The 24,125-nt window shown below is 39.8% G+C and overlaps 2 protein-coding genes across 12 annotated transcripts in view; both read left to right on the forward strand.

Annotated features, from left to right (window-relative positions):
* Positions 1 to 4: 4 nt before the first annotated feature.
* LOC112573635 (RNA exonuclease 1 homolog) lies at positions 5 to 11,939 on the forward strand. The gene is made up of 15 exons (XM_025254188.1): positions 5 to 343; positions 1,372 to 3,449; positions 5,197 to 5,286; positions 5,609 to 5,749; positions 6,029 to 6,238; positions 6,528 to 6,659; positions 7,063 to 7,318; positions 7,726 to 7,872; positions 8,137 to 8,250; positions 8,370 to 8,443; positions 8,693 to 8,803; positions 9,351 to 9,466; positions 9,600 to 9,738; positions 10,242 to 10,362; positions 10,637 to 11,939. Exons 1-15 carry the CDS (start codon positions 226 to 228, stop codon positions 10,735 to 10,737), a joined length of 3,948 nt encoding a protein of 1,315 aa, XP_025109973.1. The 5' UTR covers positions 5 to 225; the 3' UTR covers positions 10,738 to 11,939.
* A 223-nt stretch (positions 11,940 to 12,162) lies between these two features.
* The window catches only part of LOC112573633 (serine-rich adhesin for platelets-like), a 44,928-nt gene continuing 32,965 nt past the window's right edge, over positions 12,163 to 24,125 (forward strand). For 7 of the 11 annotated variants that reach the window (XM_025254183.1, XM_025254182.1, XM_025254171.1 and 4 more), the window contains exon 1: positions 12,163 to 14,711. The gene's annotated coding sequence lies outside the window, so the exon portion shown is untranslated. Of the gene's footprint in view, positions 14,712 to 20,020; positions 20,217 to 22,008; positions 22,175 to 22,410; positions 22,434 to 24,125 lie in introns of those variants that run through there. The other 4 variants (XM_025254172.1, XM_025254174.1, XM_025254179.1 and 1 more) reach the window with 4 other exon arrangements.

The raw sequence follows: 24,125 nt of genomic DNA on the forward strand, positions 1-24,125 counted from the left end.
TTTTGGACAGTCATAACTATAGTAACTGTAAAAGTTATCTATGTTTCTTTTGTAGATTGACATAAAAAAATCTGGTGAATATTGCTAAGCATCTAAATTTGTTGGAGTGGGTTATCTCACCATTGTTCGTCTAATGATAGGGATGGTTGCCACTTGCCACTACTGCACATCAACAACAATGAATGATTCTTATTTTCCGGATGCAGAAACTTGTGTCTTCTAGTCATGTTTCCTACTTCAGGATATTTTCGTGCTGTAGTATGTCCATTTTACGTCAGTGGTCTATGTGAAAGACCTTACTGTCACTTCAGACACACAAAACAAGACTGCGAAAAATCGAAAGGTAGACACTAGATGCGAGTGTAATGATTCTGAGTTTTTGCTGTATTTTTTTTCTCATGAAGAAGTATTGGTAGGTTCTGACATAAAGCGAACTTAGATGTTTCCAAAAACAAAATAAGAACAGTAGGAACCTCCTTACTAACATGTAAACGTAAAATAATGAAATAATCTTTCGGAATAAATTAGTAACCTTAAACCCGAAAGAGAGATGTTGCAGTTGATGAAATCAGAAGCAGAGGAAACTTACTTTCATATAGATTGTTGCAGAAACACCATTAAAATGTTAATATCTACCGAAAAATATACTTTTTTATAGCTCAACAAAATAATACATAAAAGTGTGTATGCTGGAGAGGAGGTGGTAACAACAACGAATTTACTGTCATGAGTTTGACATTGTAGCAACCATAGATATCTGGTTTCTTTTTAACTTAAATTTAGTGGTGCTGGCAGTATAGTGGTAGAAAAAGCATTAGAGGCTTTATATTATTGAACAACATAAATGAGCAAAAAGTGATAATAACAAAGTCCAACTTGCTCCTCATCATGTCATAACATTACAGATTAAAGCAATCATAAAGTTGTTTTCTCTGCATTTGAAAGTTTTACTTTCATCTTGCAAAAGGAATGGAGTTATTCACTCATATTTTGGAAATCAGCATGTTATATTAGAGCAAACCTAGTCATCTGGGGGAAGAGGAAGATTGCTAACTGTACTTCGATGGTATTTAAAGTGTCATTGTAGAGTGATTATCTAACAAGGAAGTTTTGGTTTTTTTTTGCACCTTGGACTTTAAATGTTGTTTAGAACAGAAATAATCTGTTCATATTTGCTGAAAATGCATAAGTGCTTTAGCTTATTCATCTTAGGGTTTGCTGTAAATACTTTGGTGTAAGCCATTGCACTGGAAAAGTTTATTGAGAAAACTAGATAAAAACATAACATTATTGCGAAAATCTCTTTATGTGCTTTATTGACTATGGTCATCATGGTTTTGTTTGCTGCTGAATGCTAAATGTTTGTTTTAGATGACCTGCCAAGCTATTCAACTGCCAGTGTTCGATCAACCTCGCCCATTGGTGGAAGCCTGTCTAGTCCATCATCATTTTCAGGATTGCCTGGCAGCGGCACAGAGGAAGCCTATATCACAGCTGGACATGATCCAAAAGAGACCTTTACCAGCAGTGCTCCAAAGTCAGCCAACGAACTTCTGTTGGCTAACACCACAGCTTCTTTTGCCATCCCATCATTCACAGATAGCACCAACAAGTACCAGCTTCCAACTGCTATAGATACTGAATCTTACAAGACTGTGGATTCTCAGGAAGACTGGTCTGATGGAAAGAAGTCTGCCAAACAATTGGAAGCAGATTTATTACCAGTATATTATCCTACCCCTAAAACTCCATCACTTCCAACTTCCCTTACTGCCTCTGTGACCTCTAGTGTACCTGAATACCAGCCAACCCCTAAAAGAGAACTCAAGAAGAGAAAGGTTAGTTTTCAATGTACCACAGACTTAGAGTATGACCCAGAGAACAACTACTCCTGTGGAGGCTTGGGTGGTCCCAGTAAATCTGAGGAGTACTTGCCTGAGATTAAGAAGCCAAGGAGCATAGATGACAAAGTTCAGACTTCAGGTCCCCGGTATTCTCGTTTATCTTGTGAATCTCTAAATGGGGAAAATTATGAAATGAGACTAAGCACAGGAAGCAATAGTGATATTATTATGCGTACTTGTGGCGATGATGACGACGATGATGATGGTCCTGTTGATGCTAAATTTAGTGATGAGGAAACTGAGTCAGAACCTGAGCTGAAAAGGGAACCTGTGAAAGATGGTGATGATAATGACAGTTTAGGCAGTTTGGCAGATATCTGTGATGATGATATCTCTTCAGATGAAAATTTTGTAGAGGTTTCAGATGTGCCAGTTGGCAGAAACATTCTGTCAGCATCACACAGTAAAGGGACTGGAAAAAAGTCAGTGTCACTGAAAAGTGATGTCAGAAAAGACCGAAATAGACCTCAATCAGCAACTCCAGACAGTACAAAGTCAAAGACAAAAAGTTCCAGTAGAGCCAGTACCAGGCTAAAGTCCACAGATAGTGTGCCATTAAAGGAAAAATTAAAATCCTCCTGTGATGACATCAACTCCAAGAGTAGCACCCACTCCACTTCTAACATAGTCAGTTCCAAATCAGGTCAAAAAGTTGAGTCCCAAACTGTACGAAAATCAAGTTCAAGTAAATCTGAAAAATCACACTTGCTTAACCACATAACTTCTCCATCCATGTCTTCAAAACATCACAAATATACCTCATCTTCCAGGAAGACTGCTGGAAATGCTAGCACACAAAGGAAGAACTCATCCAAAGAGTCTAGGTTAACAGAGAAACAGCACAGCAACAAGTTGACCAAGGATAAAGGACACATCAGTAGTAAGGAGAGTCACAGTACTGGTGGCAAACATAGTAACAGCTTGTTAAAGTCCTTTACACATATTTCATCCAAAGATGCACAGGATTATAAAAACGAGCAGATTGCATCTTCCAAAAATGTCAGAAAGCAAAGCTCAAGTGATAGCACCAGAAAGAGCAAAACAGAATCATCAAAGTCAAGTTGTGCCAGTGGTGTCAAGACAGGGCATACTCAAGAAGTAAAACTGAGGCAAGACTCACGTGAAAATAGGCCACTCAAATTAGGACATGATGTGAAAGGTCAGTCCAGTTCTTTATCTAAATCAAGCAGCACCCAAGTTCTTTCCAAGAACAGACCAGATTCAAGTTCATCCGCTTCTGCTGACATAGCAAAAGCAAAGAAGTTGGGATCAGGGTCAGGAGTGCAAGATTCTGCTGTGGATCTGGCCTCCATTAAGTCTAATCTTTTTGGTGATGACAGTGATGACTTGGAGGAGAACTCCGCAGAAAATGCCAAAGATGTCAAAGTTACTTTTCCTAATAATGTTGATACAGAGAGCAACATAGATTACAGTGCATTTATTCATGACAGTGACCTGGAGGAGGATGATACCTTCGACGAATGCCTTCGTATCTTTCGGGAAAGTTCTGCTCAAATTCCTCATGCCCAGCCCAAAGAGAAAAAGGTAGGATTTGAATTTTGTCTTTTTTTTTCTTTGGTTAACATTGAAGATAAAAGTCACACAAAAAATGGTAACAGGTTCTCCAGCCAATAGATATTTTAATCCATCCTTTGTGCAGTTTAATTCTCCAAATAATGGTAAAAGTGAATTGTTTACATTTTAAAATCATTTTATATCTCAACATTTAGTAATATCGGTTTTTAATTGTATACCTGATTTGCCTTAAACAACAGTCTGATTTCTAGTTAGTCTTGTAGGTGTTTTTGCAAACTGTATATTTTTATTTTTGGTGTTATTCAAAGAGGCTGCATAGGCATGTTTCTTTTTTTGCATCTTGCATAATGTATACAACACATGTACTTAAAGTGCTACTTTATGCATGTTTTAAATAAAAGATACATATGAAGAAAAATGCAGAGACAAAATAAATCTCATTTGTAAGCCATATATTGGTGGTATGTAGCATAAGGAAGGGGCATCAAAAGTACAGCTACAAGTGGTTTATTCTGCTACACTGATACAACATATATGTAAACTCAAAGGACAACACAAGTGCTCAGCGAAAATAGAGCATGAAGTATTCTGGTGGTATTATATGACAAGAAATATTATATTAATGTTTTTCTTTTAATCATGCCCGGACTTGTCAAGAAAATTGGAAGTGACACAAGGGTTGTATTTCTAAGAATAGCATTGTCTGCATGAGCTGAATTTGAAGAGGAAAGATGCAGTCCTCTATAAAAGAAAACAAACCAGGACACAATGTGCTGTTGCTAAATGTTATCTTTGATACTCAGATGGAGTTAGTTTGTACTCATTTAGGAAACTCTAAGGATAATGGCAACAAACACCAGTGAATTAACTTTGTTGGAGATCTGTTTATACAGATTTGTATATATCTGCTTTGTTCAAAAGTGCTGTATGAACTTCGTCCCCATACCCTACTCAAGAATTTGCTTAAAATATCTCAAAATTGGTAATTATCTACTCATTTATACAGTACAAGCAAGTCTTGGGCTTTCAGTAAAAAAAGGATATCTTTCTACAGTAGTCCAACTATACAAAAGCACAAGCTGGTAAAACCAACTACGATTTCTGGTTAAAACTTGGTGATTTCTGTTCAAGTGGACCTTTTAATTTTTTTTAAACTTTGGTCTAAGCCTCTAAATAAAGTTCAAATCTATAGGGCTGCATTCCAAAATCAGCTGTTTCATTTTCTGGGCAAAAAATCACTTCTTGAACATGACAACCTGAGCTGTTTCTTCATCTGACCTGAAGACATGTATTGATTTGCTGAACTGAGTCACACTTGCTGTTACAAATACTATTTAGACACAACAGGACTCTCAAATGTAGGAGAGTAATTTTCTTCTGCTCTCTTATTGGCAGGTGAGAATGCTGAAGTTTTAAGCCATACATCTTGAAAATTAAGCGTAATAATGTACTCATATTTTGGGAATTATTTTTAAATGAACTTAACTCGATCATAAAAGAAAAAATGTTTCACTGGTGTTGTCCTTTAATTTGGATGAAGCTTCAGATCAAGTATTGACAATAACATCCCAGTTGGATGTGTTAGCAGCAAAAATCACCAGGGCAAAGTTCATTTTATTTATAAAAATATTTTTAAAATTTTAATATGGCATTCAGGAATGGGGCTTGATGAAAGCATAAAATAGACTGTAAAAGATTAAATCTCCTGACTGAAAACATTATCAGTGGCATTGATGGTACTTTGTATTTCTTGTAGCTGGTGAAAGACATGAAAACCACAAACCTTGAACCCATACCTTCAGTCCACATTGGCAAGAAGCGAATAGCCCATGAATCGGCCACGAAGGTACAAGACTTGGAAATTATTAATTAATAATCTTCTTTGTCCTTATAAGAAATTACACCATCAAAATAGTTATTTTTGTTGATGAACTTTATACTAAATGCTATTAATACCATTTTCAGATAAAGACATTATTCTCAATTTGTGTGCATTCATTGTATTAACAAGTTTTTTAATTAAAATTAAGATGTAGTATCTGTCTTCCCCCTCATTCCCCATTTGAGAAAACATGGAAATGAAAGGCATTATCATGAGTAAAAGGGTTGGGAACCCAATGTCAGACATACAAAGATTGGAAGCTAATCTTGGACACAATCTCACACAGGTGAAAAAACCTTCACTGCTGCAAAAGCATCAAGCACGACATCATCCTAGCCCAGCTGAAGTTATGCACAATCGTATTATGGAGATGCAGAGGCGAGCTTTGGAGAGGGCAGCACGCCTAGCTGTGCAGGAGCAGGAAGTGGTTGGCAGGAGATATTTATATTTGGATCATTGCTTGCATGAAACTTGGTTCCTCTTTGTATTTTCTGTATTTGATTTTATTCTTCATTTGGAATGGTTGTTTATTCTTTTATAGTTCATATGTTATTTGTTTGTTTTCCTGTCCTTCGTATGCTGTCCATGTTTCGTTCTTGTTCTTGTGCGCTAAGAGCATGCTCCTTAGGAGTGTGAGTATGCACTTTACAAATTTTGCATTTATTAAATGCATTTTTATCTGAAGTTGGGATTGGGATCTTTTCAGTCTTCTACATCAGGCCTAGCAAAGCCAGCAGAGAGCGCCCCAGATGTCTTGAACAGAGAGAAGAAGAGAATTGCACACACACCAAAACCTGCTGCTCCTGTTACTGCATCTTGTATGTCGTCAAAATCTCCTTCAAAGAAGGCTGAAGATCCAGTGCCTGTTTCTACAGCTTCTAAAACAGAAAAGCGTGTGGCACATACTCCTAATGTGGTAGGTTGAGGAGCTTCTTATGCTGGTTTTATGTTGTACTGTAGCCAGCACTTAGAAAAAATTTTCCCTGATGAATTAAGCATTTTCTCATCCCATAAAATTTATTTTCTGTTTATAACTTCATGAAAAGTTTATTTGCGGAAAGACTTTCTTAAAAGTTTTTGTAAACTTAAAACTATAACAATATCAATAAATTGTTGTGTTGCATGCAAGAAACAATGCAGACATATAAATCTTATATATATGTGTGTTGTTTGTGTGCATGTGTGTGTGTTTTGCATGCATGCAGACCAATCTAAAGCGGCCAATGATTCCAGCAAGTTTTGGCAGTAAAGTTCCCAGCAATATTCGACAGCGCTACTTGAACCTTATCATTGATGAGTGCCTCAAATTCTGTTCTGAAGAGGAAGCTTATAGCAAGGTAGGCTGAAAACTGTTCTTTCTTGCAAAGCAAGGCATACACTGTTGGCACTGCTGCCCAGTAGGCCACTTGGTTATCAGTGGCCCCAGGCTATGCTCTTTTCTGTTCTTGTACACTGGATAAAGAATTGACATAAGAAATTTAAGAGAATGAAGATATAAAGTGACAAAGGGTGTCTTCCTATTTTGATAGATGATATTGCTATATACCTTTCACTTCTATTACTAGAGCCCCTTGAAACTATACAAACTGTTACTTTTTCTAATGGGATTTTTATCATGTTGATTTATTGTTTTCTTGGGCAGCGAAATTATTTATGTGGTAGCTACATTTTGCATACACACTCCACTGAGCGTAATTTTTTTCAAAGATATAAGATGTTTCTTACATTTTCCAATTAAAGGGTCTAGAAGAGGAGACAGGAGTTTATGAGCGTTCAAACAACAAGAACATTTATCTGCGGGTTGCTGTGAACACAATCAGTCGACTGCGTGCAGAGGCAAAGGAAGTACTCCCAAAAACCTCCTCTGTCCAGCAGCGTCGGGCCTCCCTGACACAGTCACATGCTGCAACACTAGGGGGCTCACGTGCTGCCAAAACCAGTTTCTCAATCAAAAAGCCCTCCAGCTTCACCAAAGCAACAGACTCCAGTATATCTGGTAAGGAGATTGTCATTTTGGAATTAGTGAAAACTTCTCTTTTTGAAAATGATGATGATTTCAAAATGATTTGTTGTCAGAGGTAAACTTCTGTAATGTGATATGGTAAAATGTACAGGGTTGGTCCCAATTATGTTAACACTAATATGGACTGTGTTGTATTCTGTTCTCCACAACATTTTTGTGGACTAGCCACACTTCTTTTTTTTGCATTTTTTTTTTTTTTTATTTAACTTTTAATTTAAGGCTTTTGTCAGATTCCATAGACCTCATCTAGTGGGATTCTAATTAGTTTTGCTGGTGCAACACTATTGTCCACACCTTCTGCGCAATGAGCATTCTTCGGAATGGATACCTGCGCATTACAAATTGACATCATCATCATCAACCTCTTATTCTCCTTTCAGTGCAAGATTTCCACAGCAAACTTCAAAAGTATGTTTTGACAGAAGAGCAGTTGCATGAAAATGGCTTTCCACGTCTGTCAACTGAGAAACGAGGAGAGGCTGTATTTTTTGGAACAAGGTACCATCAGGAAGATGTCCTATTAAAAGGTAACTTATCTTCCTATAAATCTTGCTTCAAAATCTGTTTCTGATAACATTATTTTTAGTGTTATAACATTTAATGCTTAAACTGCATTTCATTATGCTAAGTAGAAAGTTACCATATTACCAAAATTTTGTGTTTGTACTCATGCTTGCATTTTTAAGTTGGTTGTTGTTCTTGAGTGGCATTCCATTACGATGTTAACTTTGATAAATCCCTCCATTTTTGCTGTTAGTGATTTCATTATAGTGTTATTTCCTGTGTTTCAGGTAATGAGAGGAATTGCTGTCGTTGTGGTAAACGCTTCATTATTAATTCGGACGGGACCATAGCCACGCAAGAGGAGTGTGTTTACCACTGGACCAGGGCTTACATGAGAAAACGTGAGCATATTCACAATTTATGCTTTATACCATTGTAAGGTTTTTTAATTCACTTTTTTCCTTGCTTGTATAAATACACAGATCTTGAAAATGCAAGATAAAATTAATGTGCATTGCAGGTAATGGCTTCCTGCAGCTAATATACAATTGTTGTGAATCTGATACCGGCTCCAAAGGATGTCAGGTGGCTTCTGTAAGTATTCCAGCATTAGTAAGGAAAAATTTACGATGCTGATAAGCTATGTTGCCATGAAAAGACCTAGTAACCTTGTGCAATAGTTCTTTAACATATGTGTTTGCCATGCTAATGTAATTCATAATTGTGCAATTGCTGGTAGTGGTGATAGGGTTTTGGGATGTTTATCTGTAATACTTTCATAATTGTGAATAGTTAAATGCTGGAAGGTGAAACAAAGCTGGAATTTTTTTTTTCTGTTGACAGAGCCATGTTCATGACAGGAATAAATACCAGAATATGACAGGCTTTGTTACAACTCTACCATCAACTTCAGTTGATAAAAATTGTGGAGTTTATGCTCTTGATTGTGAGATGGTAAATATATTGTCTGCACATCTAATTGAGTAAATGCAAGCTTAGATTTTGTGAAATGGGTGTAATAAAACAACCATTTAAATACCATAACTCATAAATTATGTGACATAAGTATACAACTTTTGGAAGCTGCAATTAATGAAGAAAAGAACAAAGCAGTGAAAAGTTTGATGATTTTGAGATATATAGTTGTGGATTAAACTTCATCATAACATAATACTGATACATAATAATGAGCAATCTGCTGTTGTGGCAATACATTGTGCACCTTGGAGAAGTATTGTAAAAATACTTTCATTAAAAATTTATGTTTTTAAAAAACCCAGACAAATATTTTTCTTGTTTTAAATTTGATTTATTTCACTTTTATTAGTATCCAATGAAGAAAGTGGTCTCATGAACAAGATCCCAAAAATTAATTGTCCTTTAGACCTAGGCACACCAAACTTCAGAGCTAAGCATACCATTTATTGAAACAGGGCACATCAGATCAGTTCTCGTATCAGATAGAGCAGATGACAGATCAGTATACTTTTGAATACTTTAGGTGTACACGCTAGATGGCCTGGAGCTAGCTAGAGTCACCGTTATCAACATGGATGGCAAAGCAGTCTTTGAATCACTGGTTCAGCCATCAACACCCATCATTGACTATAACACAAGGTAAGACAAAAGCTTTCTTGCATCTTAAGCTTTTTGCATACTTTTAGATTTACTGGAGTCTAATTTTCAGCTTTGTATTTCATAACAGAGGTGCCTAGCCTTCCTCACTGATTTATGCTGGTCATGTATGTAGGTTCAGTGGTCTGACAGCTGGCGACTTGGAGAAAGTGACGACAACACTGCGGGACATACAAGCTATCTTGCTGAGTATGTTCAGCGACAAAACTATACTCATTGGACACAGTCTGGAAAGCGACTTCACAGCACTAAAGGTATTAAAGATTGGACTGGCGTTAAAAACAGTATTACCTATAAACCTTTCAGGCAGTGACTAATACATACTAGAAATCTACCAGTAGTGAAATTCCTGAAAAATGGGTCTTGGTTATAAACAAGCTTGCAGCAAGCTGGTTGAAAATTGGTAACAGTTATTGCTAAATGAAGTCTGAGCAAAGATCTTTTTTATGGGGAAAAAAATCGGTACAAAGTGTTGATGATATAGAAATTTTGAATTTTCAGATCAGAACAATACAGTTTAGAAACTGCATAAATTTTACCAGCTTGCCAATTCTTTCTTTGGCTTCTTATCATCAGTCTGTATTTACCTTTGTCATTTTGCTTGTATTTTCATGTTTAGTCTACATGCTCTCATAGCTGTACCATTGTTGTATGTTTTTGTAATATTATCAATGTTTCTGTGTTTAGTTGTTGCATTGTGCTTGGTAATCTGTCCAGCTGTAATTGAGCACTGTTCTGATTCATTTCTCTACTGCAGCTAATTCATTCTTCAGTGGTTGATACATCTGTAGTCTTTCCCCACAAGAAAGGTCCACCATATAAGCGAGCTTTGAAAAACCTCATGGTGGAGATTTTTAGAAAGCTCATACAAACTGATGGTGTGTATAGTCTCTGCAGAATTTTTTATCTAAGATTGTTGAATGTTGTTATTCCAGAATAAATGGGTAAAAAGTCTTTTATTTTAATCTTGCTCATAGCACTAGTATTGTTGTTTGAATGAGATGATGTGACTTTTGATCTTAGAGTTTATTTCTAAAACTTGGGTGCTGGAAAAAAATTAGCACAAGAGCATTTCTTATATACCTTAACCTAAAATTTGTTTTCATTTTGTTTCATTATAAAATGGCTGAAGTTTTTTTTTTAAAATACCAGATGGTGGCCATGACAGCAAAGAAGATGCCCAAGCCTGCATGGACCTCATGAAATGGCGTATCAGAGAGGACACAAAGAAAGAGCAACGATACATAACTTGATTTTTGCTTTGATCTCCCTCCATTGTTGTGAATTGTTTTGTACTTCTCTACCGTTCTGTGATCTGGAGGCTTGAGTGATAATCTTCCTTTTCTGCAGTATGAATAGTGGTTGCACAGAGGATTCAAGGTTTCACGTCTCCAAAACTGGACATTATGATTTGGTGACACAATGATTGGTTACATTGCCAGTGAGTGAACAGTGACATTTTTAGTAGGACCGGTTGAGTGAGCTGGTTTTCACAGTCACAGATATGGCAGTTAGGTCCTTGACAGACTAAACATAAAAATACAATCAAAATGACAAAGGTAAATGTAGCCTGATGATAAGTCTACAAACTGGGCATTATAGTCTGGTGATGCAAATAGTCATTTCTGATGTTACGAAGTGAGCAGTGACATTTTGGTAGGAAGATTACTATTGTGTAACGTGTACTAGAAAAGCTTCTGGTACGTTAGTCGTAGTGTCTTTTATTTAAAAGCAAATTATACTTTCACGAATTATTTATCTAGAGTCTTTAGCCTGCACCTTTGAGAAAGGATTTGTTTCTTCCAACAATAGTTCACATTAAGGAAGTGATATAACCACAACTTTTGGTTGTTTTGTTTTTTTTTACTAATAGTAGGCACATTATTTTTTTTTATAGAAACTAGCAAGCTTTATTTTCATGCTTTGCCTACCTCTCTTTGCTTTTTTGCAGAAGCAGTTACCTCATTTCCATCTTCAAATAGATGGCTCATGTTGTGGTGTGCACTTTTTCTTGTTTTACAGAAAATTTCTTCTGTTCAAGCAAATATCATGAATTGATTGAATTATTTAAAGCAAACAGCAGGATATTGATTCTATTTTTATTTAATTGTTGTCATAATCTCTGCTCCTTCTATTATGGAGGACTACAAAAAATCATGAATGGCCATTTATGTTGCTACAACCTGTTACTCCAATTTCTTTCTTCTCAGCAGAAGAGCCTAATTGAGAAAAGTATGCTTATCACTTTGATTATGTAAGCTGTGCATTGACATTTTTTTACTCCATTGTGCAGCATCTTTTTATAGAAGTCTTTGTAATTTGGAACATGTTTTTTTTGTTTTGTTTTGTTTGGTCCTAGTCACCAGTGGAGCTCAATTATGCTTCCAGCACTGCTAAAGCATTTACAAACTATTATTCATATTCTGTATAGATAATAAAAGATGTGTGCAATCTGTCTCACCTGGCATCAGTGGATGAAGACAGATTATTTTTGTTACATGGAAACAAAAAAAATATATATATAACCTGACATTTTACCTGAAAATGTGCTGTATCAAGTGATTTTTAATTTGCATACACACCAAACTCTCCCCTCCCCCTTCCCCTCCCCCCCCCCAAAAAAAAACAACAACCACACACACAAAACTTAAGAAGTAAGGAATGATACACAGAAATCATTTGCCACTGTTTTGAAAAGCTGTCTCAGGGGACTGATCGGTCGGTTGGTTTAACAAGAAAGTGTTTTCACCTATAGGTAATTTCATACCAAGAAGGAAGGGGCATTAAATGGAGAAACCAATGAACCGCTTCAGATGACCAGCCTTTTGATGCTAATATATGTCATTGTCCAGTGTCTGAACTCGAGACTTTTTTTTAATCCTCTTTGCAGTAATGACAAATGAATGCTTTAGGACTGTGTAACAGCGGCACCATGATGGTCAATGATTTGTGTCTGTCCTTTACATGTCTCATTTTGTCTAAGTACATTGCACCAGGAATACATTATAAATACCCATTATTATTATTACTGGACTGTCCTCTTCACCGTACTCCCTGGGGAGAAAGAGTGCATATACACAGAACCGGATGCCTTCGGCTTTGGCAAGTTGGTTGGAGGAGTTGGGGGGTGGGGATAATTACAGAATAAAGTAAATATTGGGTCAGCAAGACATTCTGGTTAAACTTTTTTTTAAACTAAATTAAGTTGTTAGCAACAAGGTAGTCTCAAGTGCAAGTGCATCACAGTTAAAAATTATTTAAGGTCTATATTGCTGCAAAGTGGGCTGTGGCAATAATGATAGCAACAAAATGGGCAAACGTTTACATTTACATAAACACCCTCATCCGGTGTTTGTACCCCCTTCTCTCTTGCTCTCGCTCTCATGCACTACAAACCTTTGTTTTACGAACAGTCACCGCCTATCGTGTCGCTGTGTACCAAGCGGCGGAAAGGCCCTCGGTCACCAGAACTTTGTCTTGGGAAGCAGCCAACCACACGCGCAATTTATATGATATCTAATTAGCTGGCAATTAGACCTGCCACAGATAATTCTCTTCTACGTATATTATCAGTTATCTGTTTTATATGCATGCATGCGAGAGAAGCAGTTCATGTTCCAAACACATTTTGGCTAAAAGGAACTGGCGGGAGAAAGAGATTCGATAACAAGTAAATAATAAAACGACGAAACTTAAGTCCTTTAAGCGTTGTAAGAGAATTGAGAATACAGTATTTTGTTTCCCTTAAACCGGACACTTTACCACTTTAAAAGATTTTATCATCATCGTTATCTTAGATCACGACCTTTATATTTCTGCTGTCCATTGAGCCCTGTTATTAGGCCCAGAATGTTTTTGCGGAGAGTAGGCACGAGATGTCATTTTTGCTTAGATTATTTTAATAATATTGTAATGATAACTTATTTTTCAAAGAGTGTGTAAAGTAAACACACTAGACAGTTAAAATTTTGGGATTGCTCCTAAAATATCGAATGAAACAAATGCCTGACATCATTGACATTAAAGGAATCCTTACCGGTGCGTACACGTTCTACACACATTCTCTCTTTATACACACATAGCTGACTAACAGTCTTAATTGTTGACTAAGAAGTCATATATGGAAAAGCATATCAATATTGAAGGCTTTAGTTCGTCTAAGGTCGTTTAATTGTAGTTACTATCCTTGCTTGTGTCTCGCGAATGAAAGATTATGAAATACCGAAAGGGTGTGTGTGTGGTGATGATGATGGAGGTGGTGGTGGATAAGAGTATAAGCGACGTCCACGATCACCTCCAGGGAAGAGCGCGTAAAAAATGTTTTTCCCCGGTGTTCTTCTTTCATATAGACTATCTGGAGCTCGTCGTTATTAAGATGGAATCGTTTAAAGCACTGGTTTTATAATAATTATTAAAAAAAAATAATTAACCATAGATCACAAAAATAAGGCTGGGAGAAAATTCAGTCTTTAATATTTGATCAGTCTAAAATTTCATATTTCACAATAACCCATTTTCGACCATAAATTAGTATTTTAACAACATATTAGGTTAGTTACATGAAGTCTCCTTTGGGTCTTTAACGAGTATTTTAACTGGTGATGCTGATGATGCATTCGGTTTCGTTCATCCCCAAACCCCTCGATCGACGTTAATGCCGCTGACGGAAGGGCAGTGATAGAGTTTGTTTTGGTTTTTTTTTTTATCTGAAATGTTAAAATTTTCTTGCAGTACGCAGACGCCACTAATTGTATTTTTTTTTTTACAATGAAACTAAGTTGGCGTTGGAGTTTTACTAACATTAATTTGCCTTGAATGTGCCTTTACCAAATGTGAAGAGAATTCAGGATTCCATTTGTCACATTATTAGGCTTACATTTTGTTTTATCGAAAGAATGACGCGCTTTTATTGTCAATGTCACACATATCTTGCATGTGTATGCAGCTAATAAGCAAGTGGAGTTATATTCGTTATTTGTTTGTTATTCCGCCTGTTGAAATGTAGGATATGTTTGCCGATGCCCTGTGAGTATTTTGAGACGGCCCCTGCGAGTCGTCCCAGGCCGCTAGAGTTCATCCCTACATCCGGGCGCTTCACATACTATGGTGGTTCACATCAAAGCCAATGCAACACATGCGAAAAACTAGGTTCCGTTTGCGTTTTCTGCAGACTGAAAGTGGATAAAAAGCGCTCACCAGACAGGGCTGATTCAAATATTTCATGTAGGTAAGTGCTTATTATGCGTGCTTGTGTTTTTATTTCAAGAGAACGTAGTTGATGTCGCACGTTTGCCCTTGTCGGCTTGGTGGAAGCGGCGAGAAACAACAAGCGACAGTTGTAGGTTGACAAGACCCTAGCAGCAGACGCTTTTAGTTCGCAATCAGATAAGGGATTTCGTGGTTCTGTTGCTGTAGAGTCTCTGCCAGCTGACTCAAGTGAAAAATTCTTTGTTCTTATTGCGTGAACTCTTTGCTTTCTAGTCGTGTCATCGATAGACGTTAGTCGATCACTAATTCGATCAGTTATCGCCAATTATTATGTTTGGCGAAGTTTCGTTTTGATTTTCGCATGCCATACCACGTAGAGTTAACATATGCAGCACATTTTTGGTATCTCCGTCATTTGGTCTTCACTTGCATTTTTTTTAAAGAGAGTCAGAAAACAGTTTTGAGCATTTTGAACATCACATGGGATGGTATTTCATAGACAGGTGGATCTCCCAGCGTACATGATAAATTTTTCGGTTATAAAAAAACTGTTCAGACATTTTTTTTTCTTTTGTACTCTAGTACACATTGAAGAAAGTAATAAACTTTTTACATATGTAAGTAAAATACTCTTATTTGCATTCAAAAATCTTAAAGTTACAGTTTTGACTAGGAGGCTTCTGTTTTGTGACTTACAATTAGCTCATTTGAAATTTAAGCCTCAATAACTCATGATTGCAAATGAAACCTTGAAAACACTACTCTGATTTGACATTATGGTAAATGTATACAATCTTGCTCTTTATGTTTATGTGTGTAATAGTATATAGTGGGTTTATAAGGGTAGATGGGTGTAAGTGCATTTGGGTGTGCACAAGTCTGTGTATGATGATACAGAAGGTTGCTCTTAAAACTTTTGTATTAATTCTCCAGCATTTAGGCTGCATGTCACAAAACCATGTAGATAACTAAACGAAAACTAAAAGTAAACGGTGTTCTTTTAAAAATTTGGTCATTGGTTCACTTGCTGCAGAGTGAATTTGTTTTTGGTCTTAGAGGCGTTTTGTTTAATTGGTGTGGAGTTTTATAACATTTTCATAGGTTATTTCATGGACTGACAAAGTGTGGCAGCTCTTAAGAGATCGAAACAAACTTTTGTTTCACATATGTAGAGCCTGTTATTAGTTGAGAAAAGACCTGAAAATTGTCCTCATTTAATATTTAGTTCAAAGAGTGTAACAGGTTAAATTTTCAGGTATGATATTTAATTTGCAAGCTTACAAAGTAATAGATTTGACAATGATCAGAAAAGCAATGGTCTTTTAGCAGTTCTGTGTTTTCTTCACTTTGATTTAACTGTGATAAAGGAATGAGAGAGCCATAAAGTGCATGTAGATGACCTTAAGAGCTGTTAGCCAAGTTGTTAGGTGGCTTTTCTTAGCAAGTTTGTCCAGTTGGAGTTTGTGATTCCACTATGTTTAGTCTAGCCTGTTTAATTTTTTTTTTGCTGTAATGTTAAAAATCCACAGATGTGCACTGTCAATATTTTTGTTTGACAACTGTTGATTGATAAAGAGCTGGTCAACGCAAGTTAATGTATATGAAAGTATGTAAACACCATGTGCCACTATTACCAAATATAGATATGTGTTAACATAGCATTTTACTTGTTTTGATCTGGTCCATCTTTTGCCTGTTTTATTTTTGCTTGTGTTGATGTGGATTGTAAATGTGTGTGGTATGTGTCCTTTTGCACAGATGATTCATGAATGAGACTCCTGTACAGTAACAAAAAATACAGATGTGAACGAATAGTTTTCCCTAAATCGTAAAAAATCATGTCAATTTAGGGAAGAGAAAGAATTTGAAGGGGAAATTATATGTTATTAAAGATGCTGCACATTATATATGATAATTGTCTAATGACTAATGACTTGGGCAGACTTAGAGGGTTGAAATGGTTAGGTTTTTGCCCTAGGACAAATGAGGGGTGTGTGTGTGTGAAGGAGAATGTGTGTCTATGTGTGAAAAAAAATGTGTGTGTGTGGAGAGTGTGTGTGAAAGAGAGAGCATGGAAGAGGTGTATACCATGACTTATTGTGCTATATTACCTCCCTTATTGTTGCTTCATGTCACCACAGTGTTAACAGATGTTTGCAGCAGTTCACAGTAGTGGGTGTGGCCTTTGTCCAGCAAGCTATGACATCCTTAAATTCCCACTGTAACCAAGTTTTAAAGTGTCTGTAAAATCATGTTTATTTAGCAAGCTCGTTGAAGTGAGTAAACTGCAGCCCCTATCTGGGTGTCAGACCATCTGGTCTGGTGCCCATTGAGGACCTAGCTAGCACTTGTAGTGTGTGGGCTGAGGACTTGCTAGAGCTGTAGGGGTGTCATCTTTGTAGGTTTGTTTGTTTATTTTTTTTCCTTCATGCAGTTTTGGGTGGGTTTTTGAACCTTTTTTCATTTGATGTGTTTATAGGACTGGTAGGATAACTTCAGGCTCTTAGATTCCAGCCATCGAAGGCACATAGCCCTGCACCGTCGACAGCTACAGACAGGGAAATGATTCTCGCAAAAGTGAGAGTATTTATAAGCTTAGCAAACTGTTCGACATTGTTTCTTAAGTGCCCCATCGAAATGATACTTGAGTTCCTGTCTCGAGTGTCTTTGAGGCGCGTGCCACAAGCGAGACAGATAATGGAAGGTTGCGTCGGCGACTTGCTGTCCGTTTGCCCAGATAAGGTGGATGTCGCTCGGCGACGTTACCTCTCGTGCACAGCTTTTGTCGCGTGCGTATCACTTGCAGCCTCGTGGAATATCGAGGGTGGCGGCGAGAGATCGGAATCTGACTCCACCAGATGAAGCGATGATAATAGCAGACACGGAACAGAGAAGGGTTGGCGAAACTAATGTCCGTCTTTTCCATGCCTAATGGGGAGGGTGGTGTTGAGGGCGGGGGCGGCGGGTTTACAGTATTACACATAAAGGCGACGTGTTCCAGGGAAGCAGAAAGGTTGCATGGAGACCGAATCAAGCATTTTCATTTTATTGTTTAATCGAAGTTTAACTTTCAGCTGCTTTTTTTTAAAAATTATTATTTTGGTGTGTCCTGGTTTGCTGCGTTGGATAACGCTTCGCGTGGGCTGATGTTCATGGAACAATGGTGCTTTTTGTCAGTGTGTGTGCGTGCACCCCGCGGTCAGGTCACGACCTTCCGAAATGAACATATCGCTGATGCCCTCAGCCCCGGTAACCGAGATTTAAAAAAAAAGAAGAAAAAAAAAGCGACAACCAAGGACAGGCACGTAGCTCCATGAGGTGTCGCTCTGGCCTTCACTAAAGTCTCGCCCAGGTTTTTACGGCGCCATTTTCCAGAAGTGCCTTCACAGCTCCGCGGTGTTTCCTCGTCCATGTGTTCGTTGATCTTTACATCTCCCACCCGGCTATCTTTCCGTGTGTGTGACTCGCCGCTAATCCTTTCTCAGCATCTACCGGTCTCTACGGGGTGTGTGAATGATAAGGCCACAGACTTGCTCGGAAGGTCGCTGAGTATCCAATTTTTTCCCCCTTCCAAAGCAAAATTATATAGGATCTTCTGTTTGGCCACGACTCACGTTATATCCAGATAGAGTCGCTGATGCTGACCAGGAATCTCAAATAGGGTCCTTATATAATTTTCGTGTGGGAAAAAGAAAATTCGCCGCCGGGTAGGTCACGAGAGGGGAGGTCGATGTATGTGGGAGAAGGGGGTACATATGAAACCATCTCTTTCCCGCTCACAAGTTTACGTTTTCACTGCTGTGTGCACAGCTGTCACAGAATTTAATTGCTCCTAGTTTCCTTATCAAACGTGTTAAAGAGGTGTCACTTTTTTTTCCTACCATCCATCTTGAGGAACGATGGGATTTTAGTACTTTAGTTCTGCAGCCGCAATATGCCTATGGATTTAAAAAAAAAACCATCGCCGTCTGATCTCAACACACACACACAGGTATTCTTTCTCTCTCTGAACTAGAAGCAAAGCGGTAAAAACGGAATATTACCAATGAACATCAATCGTGTCCTCATGAATGTCCACTGATGCGCCTGACTCAACCAAGAATCTGACCTCCCTCACCGGCTGTCACCTTGCCAACGTAAGGTATACACGCGGCTGATGTCAGAGGTTTTTACCTCTGCAAGGTGATTTTGTAGACTTGCTTTTCGAGAGCAGAAGTTAATCAAGTTTGACAACTTTCCTCTTCTGAACTCAGTCCGGTCATTTAAAGGTAACCTCCCCCCCCCTCATTAAAAAAAAATCCCCGCACTTGGAGGCCTTGAAGTTAATACCAAGGGTTCATTTCCCTTTCCGAATAAGGGTATGGCTGAGCAACTGACTGATGCTCCCACTTGTGATACATAGCTCCGTTAAGAAAAAAAGCAGCCAACCGATCATGTCATAAAATATAGATGGACCCATTGAGGTCAGAGTTCTAAGCTAGCGCGAAGCCTTCTTACTGATGATCTGATAGACAAAGGTCAAAGGGTCGCAACCAGGTTTCCAGGGGCAAGCAACTACTTTCACAGAGCGAACCAATAAGAGTAACTAGTGCGGCGTATGTGTAGGAGGTGGGAGGGTGTTGTACGGAATATTACCAACTGTGCTTTTGTCTCGATCATGGTATTTGCGAGGCTGCATTAATTGCCATAAGACTTGACCTATGACCCTACATTAACTGCCAAAAGAGAGCAAGAAAACAAAATTCACAATTTTTTTATTCAAGAATTGTAAAGGTACCCGTTTGAAAGCCTGTTCTGTGACCGTTTGAATAAACGTAGTTCGCTCCAGACATTCGTGGTATCGTTGGCTTACGCGTTGCCCACATTATCTGCGTCACTTTTGAGAATGATAATAGTATGTTTTGCGCTGTTGTTGTCGTTTCCTTTTTTGTGGTGGGAGGAGGCATGGGAGGGGTACAGTTTGGTGTTCGCGGTTGCTTCTGTGCGCCACATGTGGGTTTTCTTCTGCGTTTGAACGAGGCAGATGAGAAAGTTAAAGACGCATAGGAATAAAAGGGAGGAAAAAAGGGGAAGAGGAAGTAACTCGAGGCGTTGATGACCGGACCATGCATTTGTGCACAACATGTTGTCAGTGCTAGAGAAACATACCCATTCTAGCTGATTGCTAAAGCAACATGCTAAATATATGCACTTATAGGTATAAGTCTTTGGCATCCAGCGACAGCCACATGGCGCGCGGTGCACGTGACTGCGTCATCACTGGTGTCACTTCCACGGGAGAAAACCTGTCTCGGTCCCGGAAGTTGCGACAGATGGCTGTAGAATGCCAGCAACATGAGGAACCTGTGAGTGGTGCTGTGGTAATGTCACGGGTTAACACAACAGCCACGCAGCGCGAAAAGCACGAGCACCAGATGAGCGTGAACGCGCGTGCACTCAGAGACATTCAGGGAAGCATCCGCCGCCCATACCTGACGATGGAGGCATTCTTCACCTGCCCTGTAGATATGGGAGTGCCAAAAGTGTAAGTCCCTTTGCCGAATGAACTAATCAAATATTTTAACTTTTAGTGACAACGTGCTGCAAATGCTAATTCTGTTGGGATAGCGAATCGGATGGTGTTGGGATTAGGTTTCTTTAATTTTTTTGTTAATAAGTTGTAATCCTCAACATTATGTATAATATTTCGTTCGTGTTTCTGTGTGGCGTGTGCAGCGAGTAAGTAGACAACCAGGCTGAATAGATGATTGATTATACAAGTCACCGCATGATTGTGCAAGGCTAAATTAATTAAGAACTCCCACTGGTAAGAAAGGAAAAAAAAAAAGATAAAATCTGGGGCTCATTACGGGATGTATTCCAGATGCAGATGACATCCGCATGCGCTCGATAGTGTGAGGCATCGATAGGTGAAAGGTCTTTGTCAGACTATTAAAACAGCTACCACAGCAGCAACGAGAGCACCAACAACCAGATGCATTTCCTGAAGCAAGCGCCTGTGATGTCAAGGCTGCTTGTGGTTAGAATTTTGCACAGGGAGGGAAGGAAGGGCTGATTAAGAGAGATGGGCGGCTGGTGGGGAAGGGGGAGATGAAGGTTGACGAATCACTTTTAAATGGGTCTGAGAGCGAGGGTGTTTGCAACATAAGAATGTGAGCTGGCCACACTCGGAGTAAAGACTTCGAAAAACCTGTTTGTGAGGCGAGGGCATGCTGTTTAGATGCTACTTGTAACGGGCTTTGTGGTGCTGCCTCCAACATTCTTGGCCAACACTCTAGCGATGCAAACTGCGTAGTGACCGGTTTTTTACACCTGTAATCACATCCAGAATTTCGACGAATGCTAGGATTTAAGAAACAGTTAACGGAGAAGACGAGTTAACGTTCAGTTGAGAGGTAGACCAAAACAGGGAAAAAAAAAGCTCAATTGTGCTCGCATTACTCCTTTAATTTCAGGGTATCGATGGCAGTTCATGCAAGACGGCCCATGCCGACCTCCATGAGCATGAGCCATGTTGCACAAACTCACCACGTAACAAGGATGTTACGGTCTGAAGCTGTTGGTATGTTGATGCGACACCCACCTGCGGTGAAAAGGCGGGCATGGCCAGACGACAGTTTGGCTGGTCTTTGGTGCAGCGAGGAACAGCCAGTTCCTAGGTGTTCACAGCTTTTGAAACCTGATACGAGCAATATAATGCTGACAAAGCAATACTGGAAGCCGTCACGCTTCACCCATTCTCCTTCCTGTCACTGGCGACTCGGCTGGTAACCTCGCTGGCGTTGCAGATGTCGGTCAGTGGATCTCAATAGATGAAGGCTAGCTTGAGGTCCTGTCTGTCTGTGTGTGTGTGAGAGAGAGAGAGCCAGACAGAGTTGCGGGGGTGGAGGGAAGGTGCACGAATGAGCGCAGGATAAATTCGCAGACGTGGGGGACAACGTCGAGGAGAATCGAGGAAGAAAGCCGAGACGGAAGAAGAGGGTTATAAGAGGAGCTGGGTGAAACTAGGGGAAACAGAATGCGTAACAAGAGAGCACTTGAAGTGGCAGCATTCCATTTCAATCCTCTCTGACCCTGTGCAGATGTGACCTCAACAACAAGCCAGACGAGTTCTTAAACAAGTTGTAGCACGCCCGCCTCTCCCTCCCACCCCACTTCCCACACCTTTGTTGGCGGGGGGCAAGATGTCGTGTTTGTGGCGCACGTGGGCAGCGGTGAGTGTGGGGGATGGGGTGGGGGTAGCCCTTTTCAGCTGCGCCACCGCGCAGCATCTTTCCGCCCGCAGTTCCTCCTCTTACCGTTCGCCGCCGCACACCTGTTCCGCGCTGCGGGCTTCTCCCCCTCTCATGTGTCGGCCAGTCTTTTGCTAAAGGAAGCAAAACAAAGACATTAGTAGGTGTGTCCGATTCCAGGGATCAACCCAGCAACCGGAAACGCTGCAGTCCTGTGGTGGTAGTGGTAGTGGGATGTCGACCCCTACAGGTAACGTCACACGCATCTCAGGTGGGCGTTCGCTTTAGAGGACTCCGCGTGGAGGAGTAGAGGATCGCCTGTGTGTTAGGGTGTGTACCCGTTATCACCACGACAGCCTTTGTCAGTGCAGTGCCCCTGTTTCTCAACTCCCATTCTCCTGCGACTTCGGTCGGGGGTTGGGGGAGGGGACACTTTTTCTCGTGAGTGGCTGGCGCGAGTCACACAAATTCCTAGTTTGGATTTTTCACCTCTTTGGTTCTGAGTGTCGGTATGTGGAGAGTTTTGAATATCTAGGTTAATGGTTTTATGATTGACGCATATTTAGCTTTGTGTTTCATTCACTTTTTCTTCTGTTAGTTTCTCCCTCATTTGCTCGCGCCTTCTCTCTGTATCTACTGTGTACTGTATGTTCTGCGTATCTGCTGTGTATTATGCTATTTAAGGTCACTTTTAGACATTGGTGTAAAAATGCAAGCGCAAATCCTTGTGTTATTGAGGTTTTTGTTAAGGTTGGGTGGATGGGGGAAGAGTTCGGATTAGAGAATACAATTATTCAGTAGGCTATCATCAACCAGTGTGAAATATTTATACTCGAGTCCCTTAATTAGCTCCATTTTTGACAGTAGACCCGTATCTCTCTGTCATACATTTGCACGGATACTTCACACACACACACACAGAGGGGGTGGGGGAGAGAGATTTGGCAAAAGCTGTGCAGTCTTGGTCAAGTTCTGTGCAGTAAGTAATATATTGATGGCTGCCACCGGTCTCCGAAACAGATGATCGGTGGTGCAAGGTGTTGTCATGTGCACTTGTGACTCATTTTCTTTTTCGATGGTCAGACGTTTGGTCTGAGGCGCAGGAAAACCCTGGCCTTGGCTTAGCTCAGTGCACCAACAGCTGGTGCATCGTGTGATGGCGCCACAAGGTGTCGCACCATTTCTCCTGATAGTCACAATTAAAGCTGTCATAGCCCGGATGGTCGATGATCTCCACGGGTAGCTAGTCGCGCTACCCGGCGCCTGGACCGACTGGCGTCCTCTGGGCCTCCTGAAGAAGTGTGACACGAGGCCGGATGTAGAGATTGAGCCAATCGAAAACTCAATCTAAATCTTCTGGAATCTGGAAAATGAGGCCGTGGCATTTAATATGTATTAATTCCCTTTGTACATACCGTTTTTGGTAGTTCTTTATAGCCGGGGGTGGGTGAGGGCAAGGTAAAAATTTCTGGAGACACCCGAGGAATGCTTAGTTCATATTGATTGCACATATTTGTCATGGGCCATCGTATTGTAAGCATCGAGAACGTCAGTAAGGCAGATAGGTTAAACCGATAATTTTTTTTAAAGCCTGAAACATGCTTTTTATCGCTTGAGTTCGTGTATAGAACGCTATCATCGGGGGGGGGGGGGGGGGCAGGGTGTAGCGCGCGTCAGATTACTCTCCCTTTGCAGAAATGACGGCTCGTTTCCATGTAACATTTCGAATGCTCTTTTACACTTACGGAAAATACTTATTTAGCTTAAGTGTCTGCTTTCTTATCAGTTCTGCTTGTTCCACGCTCACCCTTTTGTCGTATCTACTTATATCTGCTTTCTCTCTCTTCAGTTGAAGATATTTTAGGAGATGCTTACTCATTCAAAAACAAGAGCATGCCACAATTGTGAAGCAGTCGTCCAGGCTCAGGAGCAAACTTGCAGCCTATAAATGACATCTTGGCCAAACGATTGTTTTTTTCATTCTGGGCATTTACTCGTCAAGCGTTGTGGAGAGGCACAAGCGAACGGTATTGTTATTGGTAACTGCTCGTCAAACTAGTGCACAGGCTATACCCCCAGCCTTCAACCTCCCTTCCTTCTCTAAATGCGCCTGACACACCGAGTCCTGGATGGCTGGGGCAATGGTGACGTGGGTGAACAGAGGTGAATGCAGAGGGAAGTAGGGTCGTGGAAGCGGCATT

This window comes from Pomacea canaliculata, linkage group LG10, assembly GCF_003073045.1.
Source record: "Pomacea canaliculata isolate SZHN2017 linkage group LG10, ASM307304v1, whole genome shotgun sequence".
NCBI classification, from domain to species: Eukaryota; Metazoa; Mollusca; class Gastropoda; order Architaenioglossa; family Ampullariidae; genus Pomacea; species Pomacea canaliculata.

Bases quoted from the DNA above. Each gene is read 5' to 3' on its own strand.
- LOC112573635 (XM_025254188.1), top strand. From the start codon at position 226: ATGTTTCCTACTTCAGGATATTTTCGTGCTGTAGTATGTCCATTTTAC. The intron at 6,660-7,062 runs GTAGGCTGAAAA...TTCCAATTAAAG, and splicing joins AAGAGGAAGCTTATAGCAAG to GGTCTAGAAGAGGAGACAGG. The intron at 8,251-8,369 runs GTGAGCATATTC...TGTGCATTGCAG, and splicing joins CAGGGCTTACATGAGAAAAC to GTAATGGCTTCCTGCAGCTA.